At 39.0% G+C, this 18,509-nt stretch overlaps 2 protein-coding genes across 2 annotated transcripts; both read left to right on the top strand.

The window, feature by feature from the left end:
- The first annotated feature begins 12,842 nt into the window (after positions 1-12,842).
- LOC147340245 (germ cell-less protein-like 2) lies at positions 12,843-14,947 on the top strand. Its single transcript, XM_086387544.1, has one exon. The coding sequence runs from the start codon at positions 12,993-12,995 to the stop codon at positions 14,487-14,489; it is 1,497 nt and encodes a 498-aa protein (XP_086243670.1). The 5' UTR covers positions 12,843-12,992; the 3' UTR covers positions 14,490-14,947.
- Positions 14,876-16,528, top strand: LOC147340244 (N-acetyllactosaminide beta-1,3-N-acetylglucosaminyltransferase 2-like). The gene is made up of 2 exons (XM_086387116.1): positions 14,876-14,909; positions 16,053-16,528. The coding sequence occupies exons 1-2, from the start codon at positions 14,876-14,878 to the stop codon at positions 16,526-16,528; spliced, it is 510 nt and encodes a 169-aa protein (XP_086243242.1).
- The last annotated feature ends 1,981 nt before the right edge of the window (positions 16,529-18,509 follow it).

Genomic DNA, 18,509 nt, shown 5'->3' with positions numbered 1-18,509 from the left:
GAATCTCTTGCCTCTGGGATTCAAGCCTGACCCCTTACAGTAGCATCAAGACTTCTAAGGCCACATAGCACAGAAAACAAATCTCCTAGGTTAATGGGGAAACAATGCTCACAAACCAGGAACACCCAAAGAGATTCACAGACTTAAATAGGGAACAGAGGAAGGAAAAAGAAAAAGGTGACAAAAAGGAGGAAATAGAGAGTCCAAAAAGAAGAGAGCACTCAAGCCAATAATCAAACCCCTAAGTGAATATGGGTAGTAAAAAGTAGACGCTCAGGGGTACAAAATTAATAACAAAATATTAAAAAGTAAAAATTAAAACCTAGATTAAAATTAGATTTTCAAAGTACAATATCAACAAAATATGTAACACAAAAATAAAAATAAGGAATTTATTTTGTTAATTATTTTATTTTATTTTTTAACTTTACAATATTGTATTGGTTTGGCCAAATATCAACATGAATCCACCACAGGTATACACGTGTTCCCCATCCTGAACCCTCCTCCCTCTTCCCTCCCCGTACCATCCCTCTGGGTCATCCCAGTGCACCAGCCCCAATGGGTTTTTAAAAGTTTTTTAGAAAAAGCTAAAAGTAGGTTATAAGAAACGAACTTTAAAGATTAATAAAGGTCCATATTAGGACAATATGAAAAATGGGGGTTTGTTAACACATAAAATTTATAAATAAGGAGCGGGAAGTATTTGTAGGGTGGTAGTGAGAGGAATGTCCATGTGTTTCCTCTGTTTTCCTGTTCTTGTCGATTTGCCTACTCAGAAGGTCTTCCAATACATCTTGGAAGGTCTCTGGACTTGTTGTAGGCCATGTGGTTTCAGTTCAGACTCAGATATTCCCTTGCTCCTGCAAGTACTTGCTCTCAAAGACTATAGTATACCCTAAAGTGCACAGTCTCAGGTTAACTGCGGGATTTTGATCCACTGCACATGCTACTTCCAGGATGATTCCCCTTCTTTATTTACTCAATCTTCTGCTTTGATTTTTTTGACCCACTTAATGTCTTGCAAGTCTTTCTCCAGTGTGTCTCAATCCTGACACAAGGGGCCCAGAGTGGCCACTTATTCGGGCTTATTTGCTCAGTTGTACTGCGGAAAGGGAGGGATACCAGAAACACCGCCAGTATGTGTGGGAATCGCTTTCTGTGACTGGACCACACGAGGGTTTGCCACAGCCCAAGATGGGCTGTGCATCTACCAGGCAAGTTGGTCCTGGTTTGGGAGACCCTCAGCAGAAACAAGCTGTTTGGGCTCCTAGCCAGGCCATGCAGGGGTTGCCGAAGTCTTAGGTGTGTCATATACTTCCCCAGCAGAGCTGGTCTTGCGTTGTGACATGTTTATCAGATCCAAGCCACGGAGGACACCAAGAAGCCATGGGTTGCAACCCAAGGGAGCTAATGGCTTGGCAGTAGATATGATCTCTGGGTCTAAGGCTGTAGGTCCCTTGCCTTCCATCTCTGACAGTTGTGCACCTGCTTCTCTGGCTCTGGGAACATAGACCACAGCTGGATCACCCCCCTTCTGTATTCACTAGGGCATGGTCCTTTGCTCTGTGAGCCTGTCGGAAGTTAGAGTGCAGCATTAGAAGCTTCCTGTGTGAGTAATCTTTTGTTTCTCTGGCGGTCCCAGGATTTTCACTGTTCTGCCTCTGCTGTGTCACATTAGCCCCCTCAGAGTATCTTCATGGCATTCAGCCTCAATCCTTTGCCTAAGTACTGATCCCCACAGCCTGAGCCTCTGCACCCAACCCCCACTAGCCGCGGGCGGATGCAAGTGTATAAATTGCTTTTCAGCTGGAAATTGCCATTGGGCTCAATCTCTGGCTAAATCACACCACTCAGCCAAAAAACAATTCCTGCAAATTACAGTTCTAAATATGATAGCCCAAAAAATAACGGCTAAATAATGTGGGACAGGAGTAAAATCATTGTGACCTCATTGTAAGGAAATAACCCTTTACCAATTTCAATAAAATTGCTAATTATAAAAATATTGTTACTTTATATTATTTTAAAAGTATAAAACTATTTATTAAATGATACCACAAAAAAGTGAAACAAACAGCTACAAATTAGGAAATGGACTATAAGATACATATTACAAAGGACTGTTATTGAGAACACATAGTACATTTTCACAATCATAAGGAAAAATTCAATAAGATAATTCAATAAGAATTATCAATTCAATAAGACAGACAATTCAATAAGGCAGACAATTCAATAAGAAGATTGACAAAAAGACTTCGACAGAGAATTCACAAAAGAAGGGATTCCAGCAGTATATAAACATATGATAAAGTGCTCAACATCATTAATCAGAGAAACACAAAGTTAAAGCACAAGAGTTTATTATCATTTACAGACAACCATGTTAACTGAACTTGAAGTGTTGCAATACCATGCTTTGTCAAAGATATGGTGCAAAAGCAATTCTTAAAGACATCTGGTGGGAATGAAAATCTTACACCTGCTTTGGAAAACAGTTTGGCATTATCTTTCATATGTAAAGATACTTATGATAAAACTTACACCAATTTTATTCATAATATCTGACAAATTTAAGTAACCCAAATGCCTATAAATATTACAATGGATAAATTTGTTGCATTATTTTCATATAATGGATTATTTTACAGGAATGAACCTGAAGCAAATGCAATGCAACCTCTTGATTTACTCTTTAGAAGTTTAATGTTAAATGAAAGATCATAAAAAATACATACATTGTGATCCTGTTTGTATACATCTCAAAAAACAGACAAACATTTTTATTATTTAAGGATGCATACGTAGGTTGGTAAAACTATTAAAACTGCTAGAAAATGATAGCCATAAAATTCAGGACAGACAATACTTCTTTAGTAGGTGAGAGACAGATGTCACTGGGAATGAACAGACATGGGGAAGGCTTCTAGTTGTATTGTGAATGTTCTATTTCTTGACCTGAGTGGTTGTTACTTTCTGTTTTATTCATTTTTCGGTATATGTGTTACATTTCACAATAAAAGTTTCTTCTGGAAAAGAAGGAATATGTCAAAGAGAGGAAAAGGAGTAAGTAGAAACGATGACTTGATTGTTGTTGTTCCGTCAGTCATATCCGACTCTGCAACCTCATGGATTGCAGAATGCCTGGCTCCTCTGTCTCTACCATCTCTCGGGGTTTGCTCAAATTCATGTCCATTGAGTTGGTCGTGCTATCTAACCATTTCTTCCTCTGCCACCCTCTTCTCCTTTTGCCTTTCCCAGCATCAGAGTCTTTCCCAATGAGTCAGTTCTTTGTATCAAGTGGCCAAAGTATTTGAGCTTCAGTATCAGTCCTTCCAATGAATATTCAGGGTTGATTTCCTTTAGGATTGACTGGTTTGATCTCCTTGCAGACCAAAGGACTCTCAAGAGTCTTCTCCAGCACAACAATTCAAAAGCAGATTTTTTTTTTAAGGGTAGTTCTTAATTTTTTTAACCATATATTATTTTCTTATCTGTGATATCTCCTGTGACTAAGGTACTATGATGAGATCTTTTATCACTTGGTTGACCTTTATATGTTACCATTTCTTCTTTAAACTGGTAAATTTTGTGCATTCTCAAAGACAATTTGTGTATATCTCAGATTGCTACCAAGAGGTAGCTTCTCCTTCTCATCTCACATCCAAAGGTAGGCTGTAAATCAATGCAGCTTACCTGCCTGGAGCCTAAACTGAGCCATCATTATGGTGGAAGAAAGGGAAAGCTTTGTGTTATTAGTGCCACAACTAAACTCCTATATAAAGTGAGCAGTTATAGCTTCTTTGTATATATCTTTCATTGTCTTTATTCATGCTATTTCTTTTTCCTGAATTACTCTTCTCCTATTCTCTACAAATTCACCAGATCCCAATTTCAACAGCATCTTCTAAGGCGTTTCCTATCTTGATAGCTAGAATCAATAACTTACTCAAGTTCACAGATTCATTGATAGAGCCATTATTTATAACTTTATTACTATTTTGAAATAGTAACTATTTTTAAAAGTACTGTTTATGTGAATCATTTTAAAGGTCATCCCATATAAGAACTGTTCTGTGTTTTCTTAGATTATATGTTTGACATCCACCTTAAGTATATTTTCTTATTTTATGTATTTCCATTGCTTTGGCATTCTGGGACCTTATAGACAATGTGAGAGACTGACCAGGCCCGGGCTAGTCCTTTCTTAGCAATTACAAAGGGCTTAGCAGAGAGGATGCCTTTTACATACAAAGCAACCAATACTGTCTATAGTTTCAGCCACCTCCTTATCTAAGTTTCACATATCAAACCATTATTTCCTCTGCCTTAAATCATCCCAGGGCTAAGTACAAGATTACTAGAGATCACTTCTCTAGCCCAAAGCCCACAGAAATTGTTGAGACTACCTAATCGTAAACTGTTTCCTCCACAGTGCCTTGCCTTTCCAACAGAAATCCCAACACAGTCTCTGGCCTGTAATTTTACTTTCTCCCTGTTCTTGTCTTCTGCCACCTGCCCAAAACCTACCACTTTCCTAGTGACCCTGTGTGGTTAAATTTATATTTAAAAAAATAAAAATAAAAAAGGATTTCATGATCATAAAATTACCAAGCAGTTTTCAGGTCTAGATTTTTGATCAACCATATGCTTTGTCCTTCAGTCTCTCTCTAGAATATTTTGAAATAAAACATTTGTAAGTATGAAAACCAACAATCTCTTAATATTATAAAAGAACTTGGAAGCGTTCGCCAATTGATAAGAGATTTCAAGAATTATTTCAAAGAGAGAAATCTGATTTCAGTGGGTTAATAATAAAACAGACAGAGATTATCATTGCCTAAAATATGCCATAAGAAAGAAATCTGATTTCAGTGGGTTGATAATAAAACAGGCAGAGATTATCATTTGCCTAAAAAATGCTATAAGAAAAGGTTCTAGTCCATATGACCAATGAAACCTGGGAGAAGCAAAGGTTTAGCAATTATGGTAGATATTGTTACACTTTATACTTTAATTCCCAGAAAGCTCACAGTGCTTTGTGGACTGCAATTGCTATATCTGATCCATCTAGTTTTTATTTTGTATTACTATATATTATATAAAATTATATATTTTACATATACTGTATAAAGTTATATATCTAATATTATGTTTTACTGTTATAAATATATACATGTGTGAGTGCCTGCTTAGTTGCTTCATTTGTGTCAGACCCTTTGTGATCCTATGGACTGTAGCCTGCCAGGCTCCTCTGTCCATGGAATTCTCCAGGCAAGAATACTGGAGTGGATTGCCATGCCCTCCTACAGGGGATCTTCCCAATCCAGGGATCAAATCCACATCTCTTACAACTCCTGCAGTGGCAGATGGGTTCTTTACCACTAGAACCACCTGAGAATCCTATATATAGCTATAAAACTATGTTATCAGCCCTGATTATGTAAATATATACTGTTGGCATTTTCAGTGACTTATTATTGAACACTCTTTGCCCTTTCTATATGTTCTCATTCTTTACTCTCATCAGATTACCTCCTGCCTCCCTCTCTCCAACTCCTATCAATATCAAACTCACTTTTCAAGCTCTTAAGTTCTACCTCCTTTTCAAGGTTTCTCTCAGTACCCCAGTTTTCACAAATTATCCCTTTCTCTTAACACTCCTTTACCAGGGCTTCCCTGATAGCTCAGTTGATAAAGAATCCACCTGCAATGCTGGAGACTCCAGTTCAATTCCTGGGTCAGGAAGATCTGCTGGAGAAGGGATGGGCTACCCACTCCAGTATTCTTGGGCTTCCCTTGTGGCTCAGCTGGTAAAGAATCTGCCTGCAATGTGGGAGACCTGCGTTCGATCCCTGGGTTGGGAAGATTCCCCTGGAGAAGGGAAAGGCTACCCACTCTAGCATTCTGGCCTGGAGAATTCCATGGACTGTATAGCCCATGGGGTCACAAAGAGTTGGATGTGACTGAGCGACTTTCATTTCACTTCTTCAAGCACTATCAAAATTTAAGCCATCATGGGTACAGATTGGAGGGAGAAGACCAGAAACAAGAATCATTACAGATAAGAGATAACTCTCCACGAAGAAAACTTGGTAGTAGCCTACAATGCTGCTCTGAACTAAGGCTAATATTAACACTGTGGGAAATATTAACATGGCCCACATAAGACTGGTCACCTGATGCAAAGAGCTGACTCATAAGAAAAGACCTTGATGCTGGGAAAGATTGAGGGCAGGAGAAGAAGGGGATGACAGAGGATGAGATGGTTGGATGGCATCACCAACTCACTGGACATGAGTTTAAGAAAGCTCCGGAAGATGGTGCAGAACAGGGAATACTGGCATGCTGCAGTCCATGGAGTTGCAAAGAGTCTGACATGACTGAGCAACTGTACAGCAACATGTAAGCTTAAATGTAGTGAATTCTTCACTCTACTCACAGACTATTTTGTTCATCTATCATCAGAAATTAGAAAGGCAGGCCTACATCAAAGCAAGGCTACTTCAGTTCAGTTCAATTCAGTTCAGTTCAGTCGCTAAGTCGTGTCCCACTCTTTGTGACCCCATGAATTGCAGCACGCCAGGCCTCCCTGTCCATCACCAACTCCCGGAGTTTACCCAAACTCACGCCCATCGAATCGGTGATGCCATCCAGCCATCTTACCCTCTGTCATCCCCTTCTCCTCCTGCCCCCAATACCTCCCAGCATCAGGGGCTTTTCCAATGAGTCAACTCTTCACATGAGGTGGCCAAAATATTGGAGTTTCAGCTTCAGCATCAGTCCTTCCAATGAACACCCAGGACTGATCTCCTTTAGGATGGACTGGTTGGATCTCCTTGCAGTCCAAGGGACTCTCAAGACTCTTCTCCAGCACCACAGTTCAAAAGCATCAATTCTTCGGCACTCAGCTTTCTTCACAGTCCAACTCTCACATCCATACATGACCACTGGAAAAACCATAGCCTTGACTAGACAGACCTTTGTTGGCAAAGTAATGTCTCTGCTTTTCAATATGCTATCTAGGTTGGTCATAACTTTCCTTCCAAGGAGTAAGCGTCTTTTAATTTCATGGTTGCAACCACCATCTGCAGTGATTTTGGAGCGCCCCCCCCCCCAAAATAAAATCTGACACCGTTTCCACTGTTTCCCCATCTATTTGCCATGAAGTGATGGGACCAGATGCCATCATCTTCGTTTTCTGAATGTTGAGCTTTAGGCCAACTTTTTCACTCTCCTCTTTCACTTTCATCAAGAGGCTTTTTAGTTCCTCTTCACTTTTTGCCATAAGGGTGGTGTCATCTGCATATCTGAGGTTATTGACATTTCTCCCAGCAACCTTATTCCAGCTTGTGCTTCTTCCAGCCCAGCATTTCTCATGATATACTCTGCATACAAGTTAGATAAGCAGGGTGACAATATACAGCCTTGACATATTCTTTTTCCTATTTGGAACCCATCTGTTGTTCCACGTCCAGTTCTAACTGTTGTTTCCTGACCTGCATATACTACTTAGGTGCAGCCAAGATCAGAGGGATAGGAGAGATGGCTGAGAGCAACCAAGAAAGTGAACAATGCAAATTTGTAGACAAAGTTAAGAAATAACTAGCCTCTGAGCATGTCTATAAAGAATTCATGAGTTATAGAGGCAATTGACATGCAACTGTGGAGAAGCAATGTATCTCAGATGAAAGGAACCACTTAAAGTCAGTTTTGAAGATGTGCAGAGACTAAAAGGGCTTTACTAGCTTTGAAAATCAAGGATTATTTCATATAAGCTGGCATAACTAGGTTTGTAGTAAAAAAGATGTCAAAATAAATCATTCACTCAATAACTGCTGCAAAGTATAGGTTCAGTGTTTCAACAGATATTTAATAAACATCTAGCATACCCTCTTCTAGTTGCTGTAGTTTTGACAGTGAATGAAGCAAACAAATATTGTTCTGTAAAAACAATCCTAGATGCCGTTTCATTGTTTTTGTCCCTGCATATTACTCCTACTCTTGGAAACTGAGAGGCATTGTCCTGCTTTGTGAAGAGGAAAAGGAGCTTGTGCTGGATTAAGAGAAAGCAAAACCCACACAAACTACAGCTAAGAAGGATGGAGAACACCATATAACCAACCACTCACTCTTTATAGGCCCCACTGTACCTGCTGCCTGGGCTTAGTTAAGATACTATCCATAATATCAATATTCAAAGACAACCTATGGTAGAATAGTGTCTATAACTTTTAGTATTAGGCATGCAAAATACATGTGTATTTTTTGTTTGTAAAAATCTGGTTTATAATGTATATACTCTTTTGCATAATGCTTCTGTCACTTCAAATTATGAGAATTTAGAAATGCATTAAAATTTCAACATTTAGATGTTACATAAGAGTTAACACAATGAATATTTAGCTAGAAAATATAGAAGAATACTTATCGAATTTCAGATAAGGTAAGACTTTCTAAGCAGTGAAGTCAAAATCAATATTTGGAAAATCTAATTTGGCTTCTTATGAATTAAAATATCTTTACAACAAAAAAGCCCCATAAAATTTTATTATATATAAATATATAATCTTTTTTTTTTTTTTTTTGCCTTTTCATTATATCCATGGGGTTCTCAAGGCAAGAATGCTGTAGTTGTTTGACATTCCCTTCTCCAGTGGACCACATTTTATCAGAACTCTCCATCATGACCTGTCCATCTTGGGTGGCCCTACATGGCATGGCTCATAGTATCACTGAGTTAGATGACATTGTGATCCATGGGATGTTTGTTTAGTTTTCTGTGGTTGTGGTTTTCATTCTGTCTGCCCTCTGATGGATGAGGATAAAAGACTTAAGGAAGCTTCCTGGTGAAGGGAGGGTAAAACTGGGTCTTGCTCTTGTGGGCAGGGCCATGCTCATTAAATCTTTAATCCAATTTTCTGCTGATGGGTGGGGCTGTGTACCCTCTCTGTAGTTTGGCCTGAGTCCAAACTATGATACAGTTAATGGCACTAATGGTGACTTCCTACAAAAGGACTTATACCAGCATGCCACGGCTCTCAGGACTGTTGTAGTCATTGGCCCTGACCGCACAGCAGGCCACTGTCGACCCACACCTCCACTGGAGACTCAACACTCACAGGCAAGTCTGGCTCAGTCACTTGCAGAGTCACTGCTCCTTTCTCCTGGTGTGCACAAGGTTTTGTTGTGCCCTTCAGAAGTCTGTTTCCCTAATGGTTCTCAGTCCTTTTGCTGGATTCCCAGGTTGGGAAATCTGTTGTGGGCGCTAGAACTTTTGAAACAGTGAAAGAACTTCTTTGGCATAATTGTTCTCCAGTTTGTGGGTCATCAGCTTGGTGGCTCTATAGTGGGGTTAATGATAACCTCCTCAAAGAGGATTATGCCATGCGCTGTGCCTCCCAAGTCTGCTGCAACCAGAATCCCTGTCCCCGAGGCAGGTCACTGCTAACCCATGCCTCCACAGGAGACACTCCAACACTTAAATGCAGGTCTGGCTCAGTCTCTTGTGGGTGTCATTGCTCTTTTCCCTCAGTCCTGGTGCACACAAGGTTTTGTTTGTGCCCTCTGAGCATCTCTACTGGGTCTGAGATTTAATTTTAAATGCAGCTGTGCCCCTCCTACTGTCTAGTTGGGGATTCTCCTCTGCCCTTGGATCCAGGTATCTTTCTTTGGTGGGATTCAACAGTCTCTTGTTGATGGTTATTCAGCAGCTAGTTGCCATTTTGGTGTTCTTGCAGGACAAGATGAACACATGTCCTTCTACTCCACCATCTTACATGCTAGTGGTAACATCAAATGGTAAAGCCACTTTGGAAAACAGTTTGACAGTTTCTTACAAATTGAAGATAAAGCCCAGAAAAGGGGGCAGTGGGAGGAGCTTTACATTTCATGCAAAGATGGGCACAATAATGGACAGAAACAGCATGAACCTAAAAGAAGCAGAAGATATAAAGAAGAGGTGCCAAGAAATACACAGAACTATACAAAAAGACCTTAATAAGCCAGATAACCATGATGGTGTGATCACTCACCTACAGCCAGACATCTTGGAGTGTGAAGTCAAGGGGGCCATAGGAAGCATCAGTGCTAACAAAGCTAGTGGAGGTGATGGAATTACAGCTGAGCTATTTCAAATCCTGAAAGATACTGCTGTTAACGTTCTGCATTCAATATGCCAGCAAATATGGAAAATTAAGCAGTGACCATAGGGCTGGAAAAAAAATCAGCTTTCATTCCAATCCTAAAGAAGGGGCATGCCAAAGAATTTTCAAACTACTGCACAATCTCACACGCTAACAAAGTAATGCTCAAAATTCTCCAAGCCAGGCTTCAACAGTACGTGAACTGAGAACTTCCAGATGTTCAAGCTGAATTTAGAAAAGGCAGAGAAACCAGCAGTCAAATTGGCAACATCCACTGGATCACAGAAATAGACAGAATTAAAAAAAAATCTACTTCTGCTTCATTGACTTCATTGATGCTTCCTAAGGCTTTGACTGTGCGGATCACAACAAACTGTGGAAAATTCTTCAAGAGATGGGAATACCTGACCATAGTACATTACCTACCTCCTGAGAAAACTGTATGCAGATCAAGAAACAAGAGTTAGAACCAGATATTGAACAGTGGACTGGTTCAAAATTGGGAAAGGAGTATGTCAAGGCTGTATATTGTCACCCTGATTATTTAACTTATATCCAGAGTACATCATGCAACATTCTGGGCTGCATGAAGCATAAGCTGAAATCAAGATCGTTGAGAGAAATATCAATAGCCTCAGACATGCAGATGACACCATCCTTATGGCAGAAAGTGAAGAGGAACTACAGAGCCTCTTGGTGGAGGTGAAAGAGGAGAGTGAAAAAGCTGGCCTAAAACTCAGTATTAAAAAAACTAAAATCATGGCATCCAGTCCATCACTTCATGGCAAATAGATAGGGAAACAATGGAAACAGTGACAGACTTTATTTTCTTGGGCTCCAAAATCACTGCAGATGGTGACTGCAGCCATGAAATTAAAAGACACTTGCTCCTTGGAAGGAAAGTTATGACAAACTTAGACAGCATATTAAAAAGCAGAGATATTACTTTGCTGACAAAGTTCTATATAGTAAAAGCTATGATTTTTCCTGTAGTTATGCATGGATGTGAGGATTGGACCATAAAGAAGGCTGAGTGCCAAAGAGTTGATGTTTTTGAACTGTGGTGTTGGAGAAGACTCTTGAGAGTCCTTCAGACAGCAAGGAGATCAAATCAGTCAATCCTAAAGGAAATCAATCCTGAATATTCCTTGGAAGGACTGATGCTGAAACTGAAGCTCTAATACTTTGGCCACCTGATGCGAACAGCCAACTGATTAGAAAAGACCCTGATGCTGGGAAAGAGTGAAGGCAGGAGGAGAAGGGGACAGCAGAGGACGTGATGGTTGAATGACATTTCTGATTCAATGGGCATGAGTTGGAGCAAGCTCCAGGAGATGATGAAAGACAGCAAAGCCTGGGGTGCTATAGGCTATGGGGTCACAAAATGTTGGACACGACTGAGTGACTGAACAACAACAAAATATAACCTTTTAACAATTTTAATTTTTATATGTATATATGCATATATATGGGCTTCCCAGGTGGCACTAGTAGTAAAGAACCCACCTGCCAATTCAGAAGAGGTAAGAGATGCAGGTTTGATACCTGGATCAGACAGATGCCCTGGAGGAAGTCATGGCAACCCACTCCAGTATTCTTGCTTGGAGAATCCTCATAGACAGAGGAGCCTGGTGTGCTACAGTCCATAGGGTCATAAAGAGTGGGACATGACTGAAGGTGACTTGGCACACATGCACACCATACATATGTGTAGTCTTACATTATAAGAAGCTAATAAGCTTTTGACAATCACTAAGGAGAAAATATATATAAATCTATACAGAAATAAACATTTCCCGGGTAGCTCAAAGGATAAAGAATCTGCCTGCAGTGCAGGAGACTGGATTTGATCCATGTGTCAGGAATTTCCCTGGAGAAGGAAATGGCAACCCACTCCAGTTTTCTTGCCTGGAGACTTTCATGGACAGAGGACTCTGGCAAGTTGCAGTCCATGGGGTCACAAAGTGTTGGACATGACCAAGTAACTAACACTTTCTTTTGGGGCTTCCTTGGTGGCTCAGACAGTGAAGAAACTGCCCGCCATGTGGGAAACCAGGGTTCGATCCCTGGTTCAGGAAGATCCCCTGGAGAAGGAAATGGCTACCCACTCCAGTATTCTTCCCTGAGAATCCCATGGACAGAAGAGCCTGGCAGGCTACAGTCCATAAGCTTTCAAAGAGTTAGACACAGCTTAGTGACTAACACTTTTCATACAGAAATAAGCAAAGAATATGAAGATGTACCTTATCAGAAAATTTTGAAATATCTCTTTATCTTTACTGATATTTCAAAATTATACATATATAATTTTGTATATGTGTATAATTTTGTGCATATATATGCATATACACACATACATCAAATAAAAGTTTGCCTTCTCTGTAATGAAAGAGGAATAATAAAATAATGATATACCACTGTTCATCTTTTTAAAATTACTAAAAGTTGAAGGCAGATAATTATATTCAATATTGCTGACAGCTGAGAAAAGAATTCTCCCACTTGCAGTAGAAATGTGAATATGTACACTCTTTAACACTGTGATCCAAAAGCCTTTGATTCAGTCATTTCCCTTATAGGAAAGTATTTTCAAGGACAACCTGGAGGCAGGGGCCCTGAACAATAGGCTAGACTGAATGGAAGACTGGAGGCAGTGGGCGGGGCCACAGGGAGGGAGGGGCTGGAGCAGAGAATGAAGAATGCAGAGCCTCCACTGTGACGTTTGGGACTGTGCTAAAATGCCCAAGTGAAACTAGGGCCTAAGCGGAGGTGGCACGCCACAGCAATGCTGTGGCAGAGAAGTCTCTGCAGCAGTCTCTTTAGGGGCCCTAAGAGCCTTTATCTATGGGGCCCTTGAACAGTCGGAATCTGCAATGCAGGGAATCTGGCACAGGGGAACTGCAGCAGCCAGAAGCCCAGGCAGGCCCCAGTTATGTGTCTGGAAGCCGTAAACGCAAACAGAGCACCGGTCCCAGCTTAGGCCCAGAGTCTGAGATGAGCCACAACCAGGAGGAGGATCTACAGCAAGTCGTCTGTACAAGACAGGGTAAAAAAGTTAAGATCAAATCTGAGTATGCTTACCAAACTTTATTTTTAAATGGGGAAACCAGTGACATTAAAATCCGTGCTCTGGGGAAAGTGTGGTGTTTACACAAAATGTTTTTATGTCAGTCGGACTACTTTGCTACAATGTTTAGAGATTCTGGGAAAGAATGTCACAAAGATATTATTGACCTGGAGATTAATGACCAGAATATAAATGTAGAATCTTTGCAATTTGTATTAGGCTCGTTGTATAGGAATGAATATGTCTTAATTGAGCCCCTTCAAGTTCCAGGAGTTTTGGCAACCGCGTGCCTGCTTCAAGTAGAGGACTTAATTCAGCAGTGTGATAAGACCATGAAGGAAACAATTAATGTGAAAACTGTATGTAGCTTCTATGTGGCAGCAGAGACCTATGGGTTACATTCTGTAAAGACAGGGTGCTTTGAATGGCTTCTCCACAATCTGATGACTCATCCAAGTGTTGAACTTTACAAGGAACTCAGTACAGATCTTATGAATCTGGTCATTTCTTCTTCTAATTTATTCGTAATGCAAAAGGAAATCGATATATATACTACACTCAAACAGTGGATGTTCCTCCGCCTTAACCCAGGTTGGAAAGGCACAATGAAACAGCTTTTAGTTAATGCAAACAACTGGTTTTCCAGGCACAAGGAACATGATGGTAGCATTTCCTTTCTTGAAACTAAACAAGGCATAGTATTTCAACCAGTATTTAAAAATTTGAGGTTTCAGCATATCATTTGTGACCTGGCCTCCACAAAAGTTATTGAACAAGATGCTCTAATACCTTCAGAATGGTTATCGTGTGTTTATAAACGACAATGGTATACCTTGCTTAGAGCACAACAATACAGGGAAATTGGTCCTAGAGACATCACTGAAACCGAACTTGAAGAATATAGCATGAGATGTGGCAAAAGGATTGTCAGAGATGGAACCTATGCCTGGAAGTGGTCCGGTTACAATTTCGGTGTTCATTTGTATGTCATCCTCACCAGCCATTATATAATTTTCAAACGACATGCTTTCAGTCAGCCATATGATGGCTCCATCTGTTTACAACCTCAAAGAAATATTGCATTCAGATTAACTTTGGTATATTTTGATTCTAGTGGAAAACTGAGCTTCAGGAAAACAACTGGTTATAAAATCCTTACCTTTGAAAAGGATGAGGAACAAATGGTAATGAAACTGGATAGCGTAGCTTTGAGCTTCCCTTTATATATATTCTGCAATTTCCTGTTTATATCATTAGAAAATCCAGGAAATTGATGATATTGTCAATTAGGCTAGCTTAGCCTTTTGAAAACTTCTGGTGTCTCATTTCATTTAATGGCCTACTGTTAAACACAATAAAGATGAACAATAGCAAAAGAAAATAATCTTTTGAATGTAGAAACTATCATAAATTACTCTCTTCATTTTATTTCTATGTATCTGTGAAGAAAAAGTTCAATTCCAAGAAAATATCTGTGAAACCAAATAGTCAGTGATGAAACCAAAAAGACATCTTTTGCTTTTCATTTACTATTCAACAGGCATGCTCCAAATGGAAACAATAGATTGTATGTCCAAGAACCAAAAAGAAATTAACTTGCTGCATAAATTTTACTCTAACCAATATTGAGACAGAATAAAGAATTCTCTTCCTTGCGGAAATGATTGTGCAAATGTGGCTTTATTTGAAGCACTGTATTATAGGAGAAAATAAATCATGAAGTAAAACCTGAGATTAGAGATTCTTTTTTGGTTTCTGTAATATAGAGTTACAAATTATCAGACAATGTCAGGTTATACAATGTGACATACTATACATGTATCATATGTTAATATAATAATACATACTATATATCATTATATATATTAATTACATAATATATAAAAATGTAGTACTAGTCACTTTTCACTTTCATGTACTGGAGAAGGAAATGGCAACCCACTCCATTTTTCTTGCCTGGAGAATCCCAGGGACGGGGGAGCCTGGTGGGCTGCCGTCTATGGGGTCGCGCAGCGTCGGACACGACTGAAGCGACTTAGAAGAAGAAGAAGAAGTTCATATAATTTTATGTATTATGTTAAATACATACAAATAACATTATATATGTATATATACGTATATGCCCATATATATTTATAAGTTTGTAAAGACCAAAGGGAAATAATTTTTGAAATGGCTAACTAGGCACTATAGACTAAAATGGATTTCCACAAACATCATTTATTCCTATGAATATGTAGATATCAGTAATCTCAAAGTATCTTCTTCATTCTTTCTGTTTGTTTTTATATTTGACATACTTCTCATTTTTGCCAGAATTCATTCTTTGCAGGATATTCGGGCTTCCCTGATAGTTCAGTTGGTAAAGAATCTGTCTGCAATGCAGGATACCTGGGTTCGATCCCTGGGTTGGGAAGATGCCCTGGAGAAAGGCAAGATTACCCATTTTAGGCCAGGGTATTTAATGTAACATTTATTTCAAAATAGAAGCCAATAGCATAAAAAATTATTTCATTATAAATATGTCTTCTAAACAATTCCTGAGCTAGGAAGAGAAGGCCCAGTCAGTCTGTCCAGCTGACTAGTGCAACATTCAAATATTCATTTAATACTTGAATGTCAAATGTTAATATTTGAATATATAATATTTATTTAATATTTGAATATTTATGCAAATGTTTTTATATTGCTTTTAATATAACTGCCTTTTTCTATGAACACACATATTGATTATATCTCTTCTTGAGTACCAAGCATGCAATTGAGAGTAATTTTCTTTAATGTGCTTTCTACAGCTCTTTTTTAACTTTTGTTTACAAGGCCCTACTCTTTCTCAGGTGGGTTCAAGGGCGATGATGATGTTTTTGTGAACACCCATCATCTCCTGAATTACTTGAATAGCTTATCCAGGAACAAAGCCAAAGATTTGTTTATTGGTGACGTGATTCATAATGCTGGACCTCATCGGGATAAGAAACTCAAGTACTACATCCCAGAAGTTGTTTACACTGGCGTCTACCCGCCTTATGCAGGAGGAGGCGAATTCCTCTACTCCGGCCACCTGGCCCTGAGACTGTACAATGTGACTGACCGGGTCCTTCTCTATCCCATAGATGATGTTTATACTGGAATGTGCCTTCGGAAACTCAGCCTCGCTCCAGAGAGACACAAAGGCTTCAGGACGTTTGATATAGAAGAGAAAAGCAGGAGTAACATTTGTTCCTATGTAGATTTGATGTTGGTACATAGTAGAAAACCTCAAGAGATGATTGATATTGGTCTCGGTTGGCAGAGTGCTCATTTAAAATGCTGAATTATGTGCAAACTACATTTTACATAGAAGTGTATCTCAAATAGTTCCCATTTGTGTTCTCTTCCATTAGAGGTCATTTCTATGTAAAACCATCAAAATTGCCTTTATAGGTCATGTCCATTTGACGGCCTCTAAACCCTTCAGTTCAGACGGTAAAGCATCTGCCTGCAATGCGGGAGACCTGGGTTCGATCCCTGGGTCAGGAATATCCCCTAGAGAAGGAAATGGCAACCCACTCCAGTATTCTTGCCTGGAGAGTCCCATGTACGGAGGAGCCTGGGGGGCTACAGTCCATGGGGTCGCAAAGAGTCGGACACGACTGAACGACTTCACTCACTCACTCATATTCTACAAGGCATACGAATCTTGAAGTTAATTATATCATGATTATTAATAACATATATTTGAAGTTTATTTAGAATGAGAAAGTGAATTGACAGTAATCTGATTAATCAGTATTTGCATAATAATTTTGTATTATTTCAGGTTACCATTTTCTTGGGTATTGTTCTCATGCTACTGAGGGCAAAGTGAAGTTCTTCATATCCTTAAAAGTTCTTTCTAGCAAACATTTTATCTAATCTGTCTTCTTTTCACATTTCTTTTTTTCAATTTTTAATATTTTTTTAAATTGAAGTATAAGAGCTTTACAATGTTGTGTTAGTTTCTGCTGTACACCAGTGTGAATCAGCTATGTGTGCAAATATGTGCCCTCCCTCCTTGAACCTCACTCCCACCCACTCCATCCTCTGCCTCTTGGTCATCAAAGAGCACTGAGCTGAGCTCCCTGTGCTACACAGTAGCTTCCCGATAGCTATCTATTTTACACATGGTAGTGTATATATGTAAATCTTAATCTCCCAATTTGTCTCACCTTCCCCTTTCCTGCCTTTGTCCACGTGTTCATTCTCTAGGTCTGCATCTCTATTCCTGCCCTGCAAATAGTTTCATCTGTAAGATTTTTCTAGATTCTAGAAAAATTACATTTTCTAATATAGAAAATAGATCAAAAATAACATTTTCTAGCTAAAAGCATTAAAATAATATATTTGTTTTTATCTTTCTGACTTAATTTACTCTTTGTGACAGACTCTAGGTTCATCCCCATCACTGTGAATGACTCAGTTTTGTTCCTTTTATGGCTTAGTAACATTCCATTGCATATATGTATCATATCTTCTTTATCCAGTCATCTGTCAGTGGACACCTAAGTTGCTTCCATGTCCTGACTATTGTAAATAGTGCTGCAATTAACACTGGGGTACATGTGTATTTTAGAATTACAGCTTTCTCGGGCTAATGGAATTGCTGGGTCATATGGTAGTTTTATTGCTAGTTTTGTAAGAAACCTCCATACTGTTCTCCATAGTGTTTGTATCAATTTACACCAACAATGAAAGCAGCTTCCCTTTTCTCCATATCCTCTCTAGCATTTATTGTTTGTAGATATTTTGATGATGGCTATTCTGACTTCTGTGAAATGGTACCTCATTGGAGTTTTAACTTGTATTTCTCTAATAATGATAAATGTTGAGCATCTTTTCATGTGTTGGCAATCTGTATGTCTTCTTTGGAGAAGTGTCTGTTGATGTCTTCTGATCAGTTTTGATTAGATTTTTAGTGTTTTTTATATTGAGCTGCATGAGCTGCTTGTATATTTTTAAGATTAATCCTTTGTCAGTTTCTTCATTTGCAATTATTTTTCTCCCTTTCTGAGGGCTGTTTTTTCAACTTGTTTATAGTTTCCTTTGCTCTGAAAATGCTTTTACATTTTATTAGCTTCAAATTTATTTTTTATTTTAATTACTGTTAGAGGAGGGTCACAAAGGATCTTGCTGCCATTTATGTCAAAGAGTGTACTACTTATGTTTTCTTCTAAAAGTTTTATAATATTTGGCCTTACATTTCAGTCTTTAATCCATTTTGACTTGTTTTTGTGTATAGTGTTAGGAAGTGTTCTAATTTAATTCTTTGACATGCA

This window comes from Bos grunniens, chromosome X (genome assembly GCF_055505025.1).
Source record: "Bos grunniens cultivar Pamir isolate PY7600 chromosome X, Bosgru_T2T1.0, whole genome shotgun sequence".
In the NCBI taxonomy this organism is placed as follows: Eukaryota; Metazoa; Chordata; class Mammalia; order Artiodactyla; family Bovidae; genus Bos; species Bos grunniens.
Note: the sequence above shows the minus strand (reverse complement) of the source record. Positions and strands in the feature narration are given on the sequence as shown.

Bases quoted from the DNA above. Each gene is read 5' to 3' on its own strand.
- LOC147340245 (XM_086387544.1), top strand. From the start codon at position 12,993: ATGGGGCCCTTGAACAGTCGGAATCTGCAATGCAGGGAATCTGGCACA.
- LOC147340244 (XM_086387116.1), top strand. From the start codon at position 14,876: ATGATTGTGCAAATGTGGCTTTATTTGAAGCACT. The intron at 14,910-16,052 runs GTATTATAGGAG...ACTCTTTCTCAG, and splicing joins GTGGCTTTATTTGAAGCACT to GTGGGTTCAAGGGCGATGAT.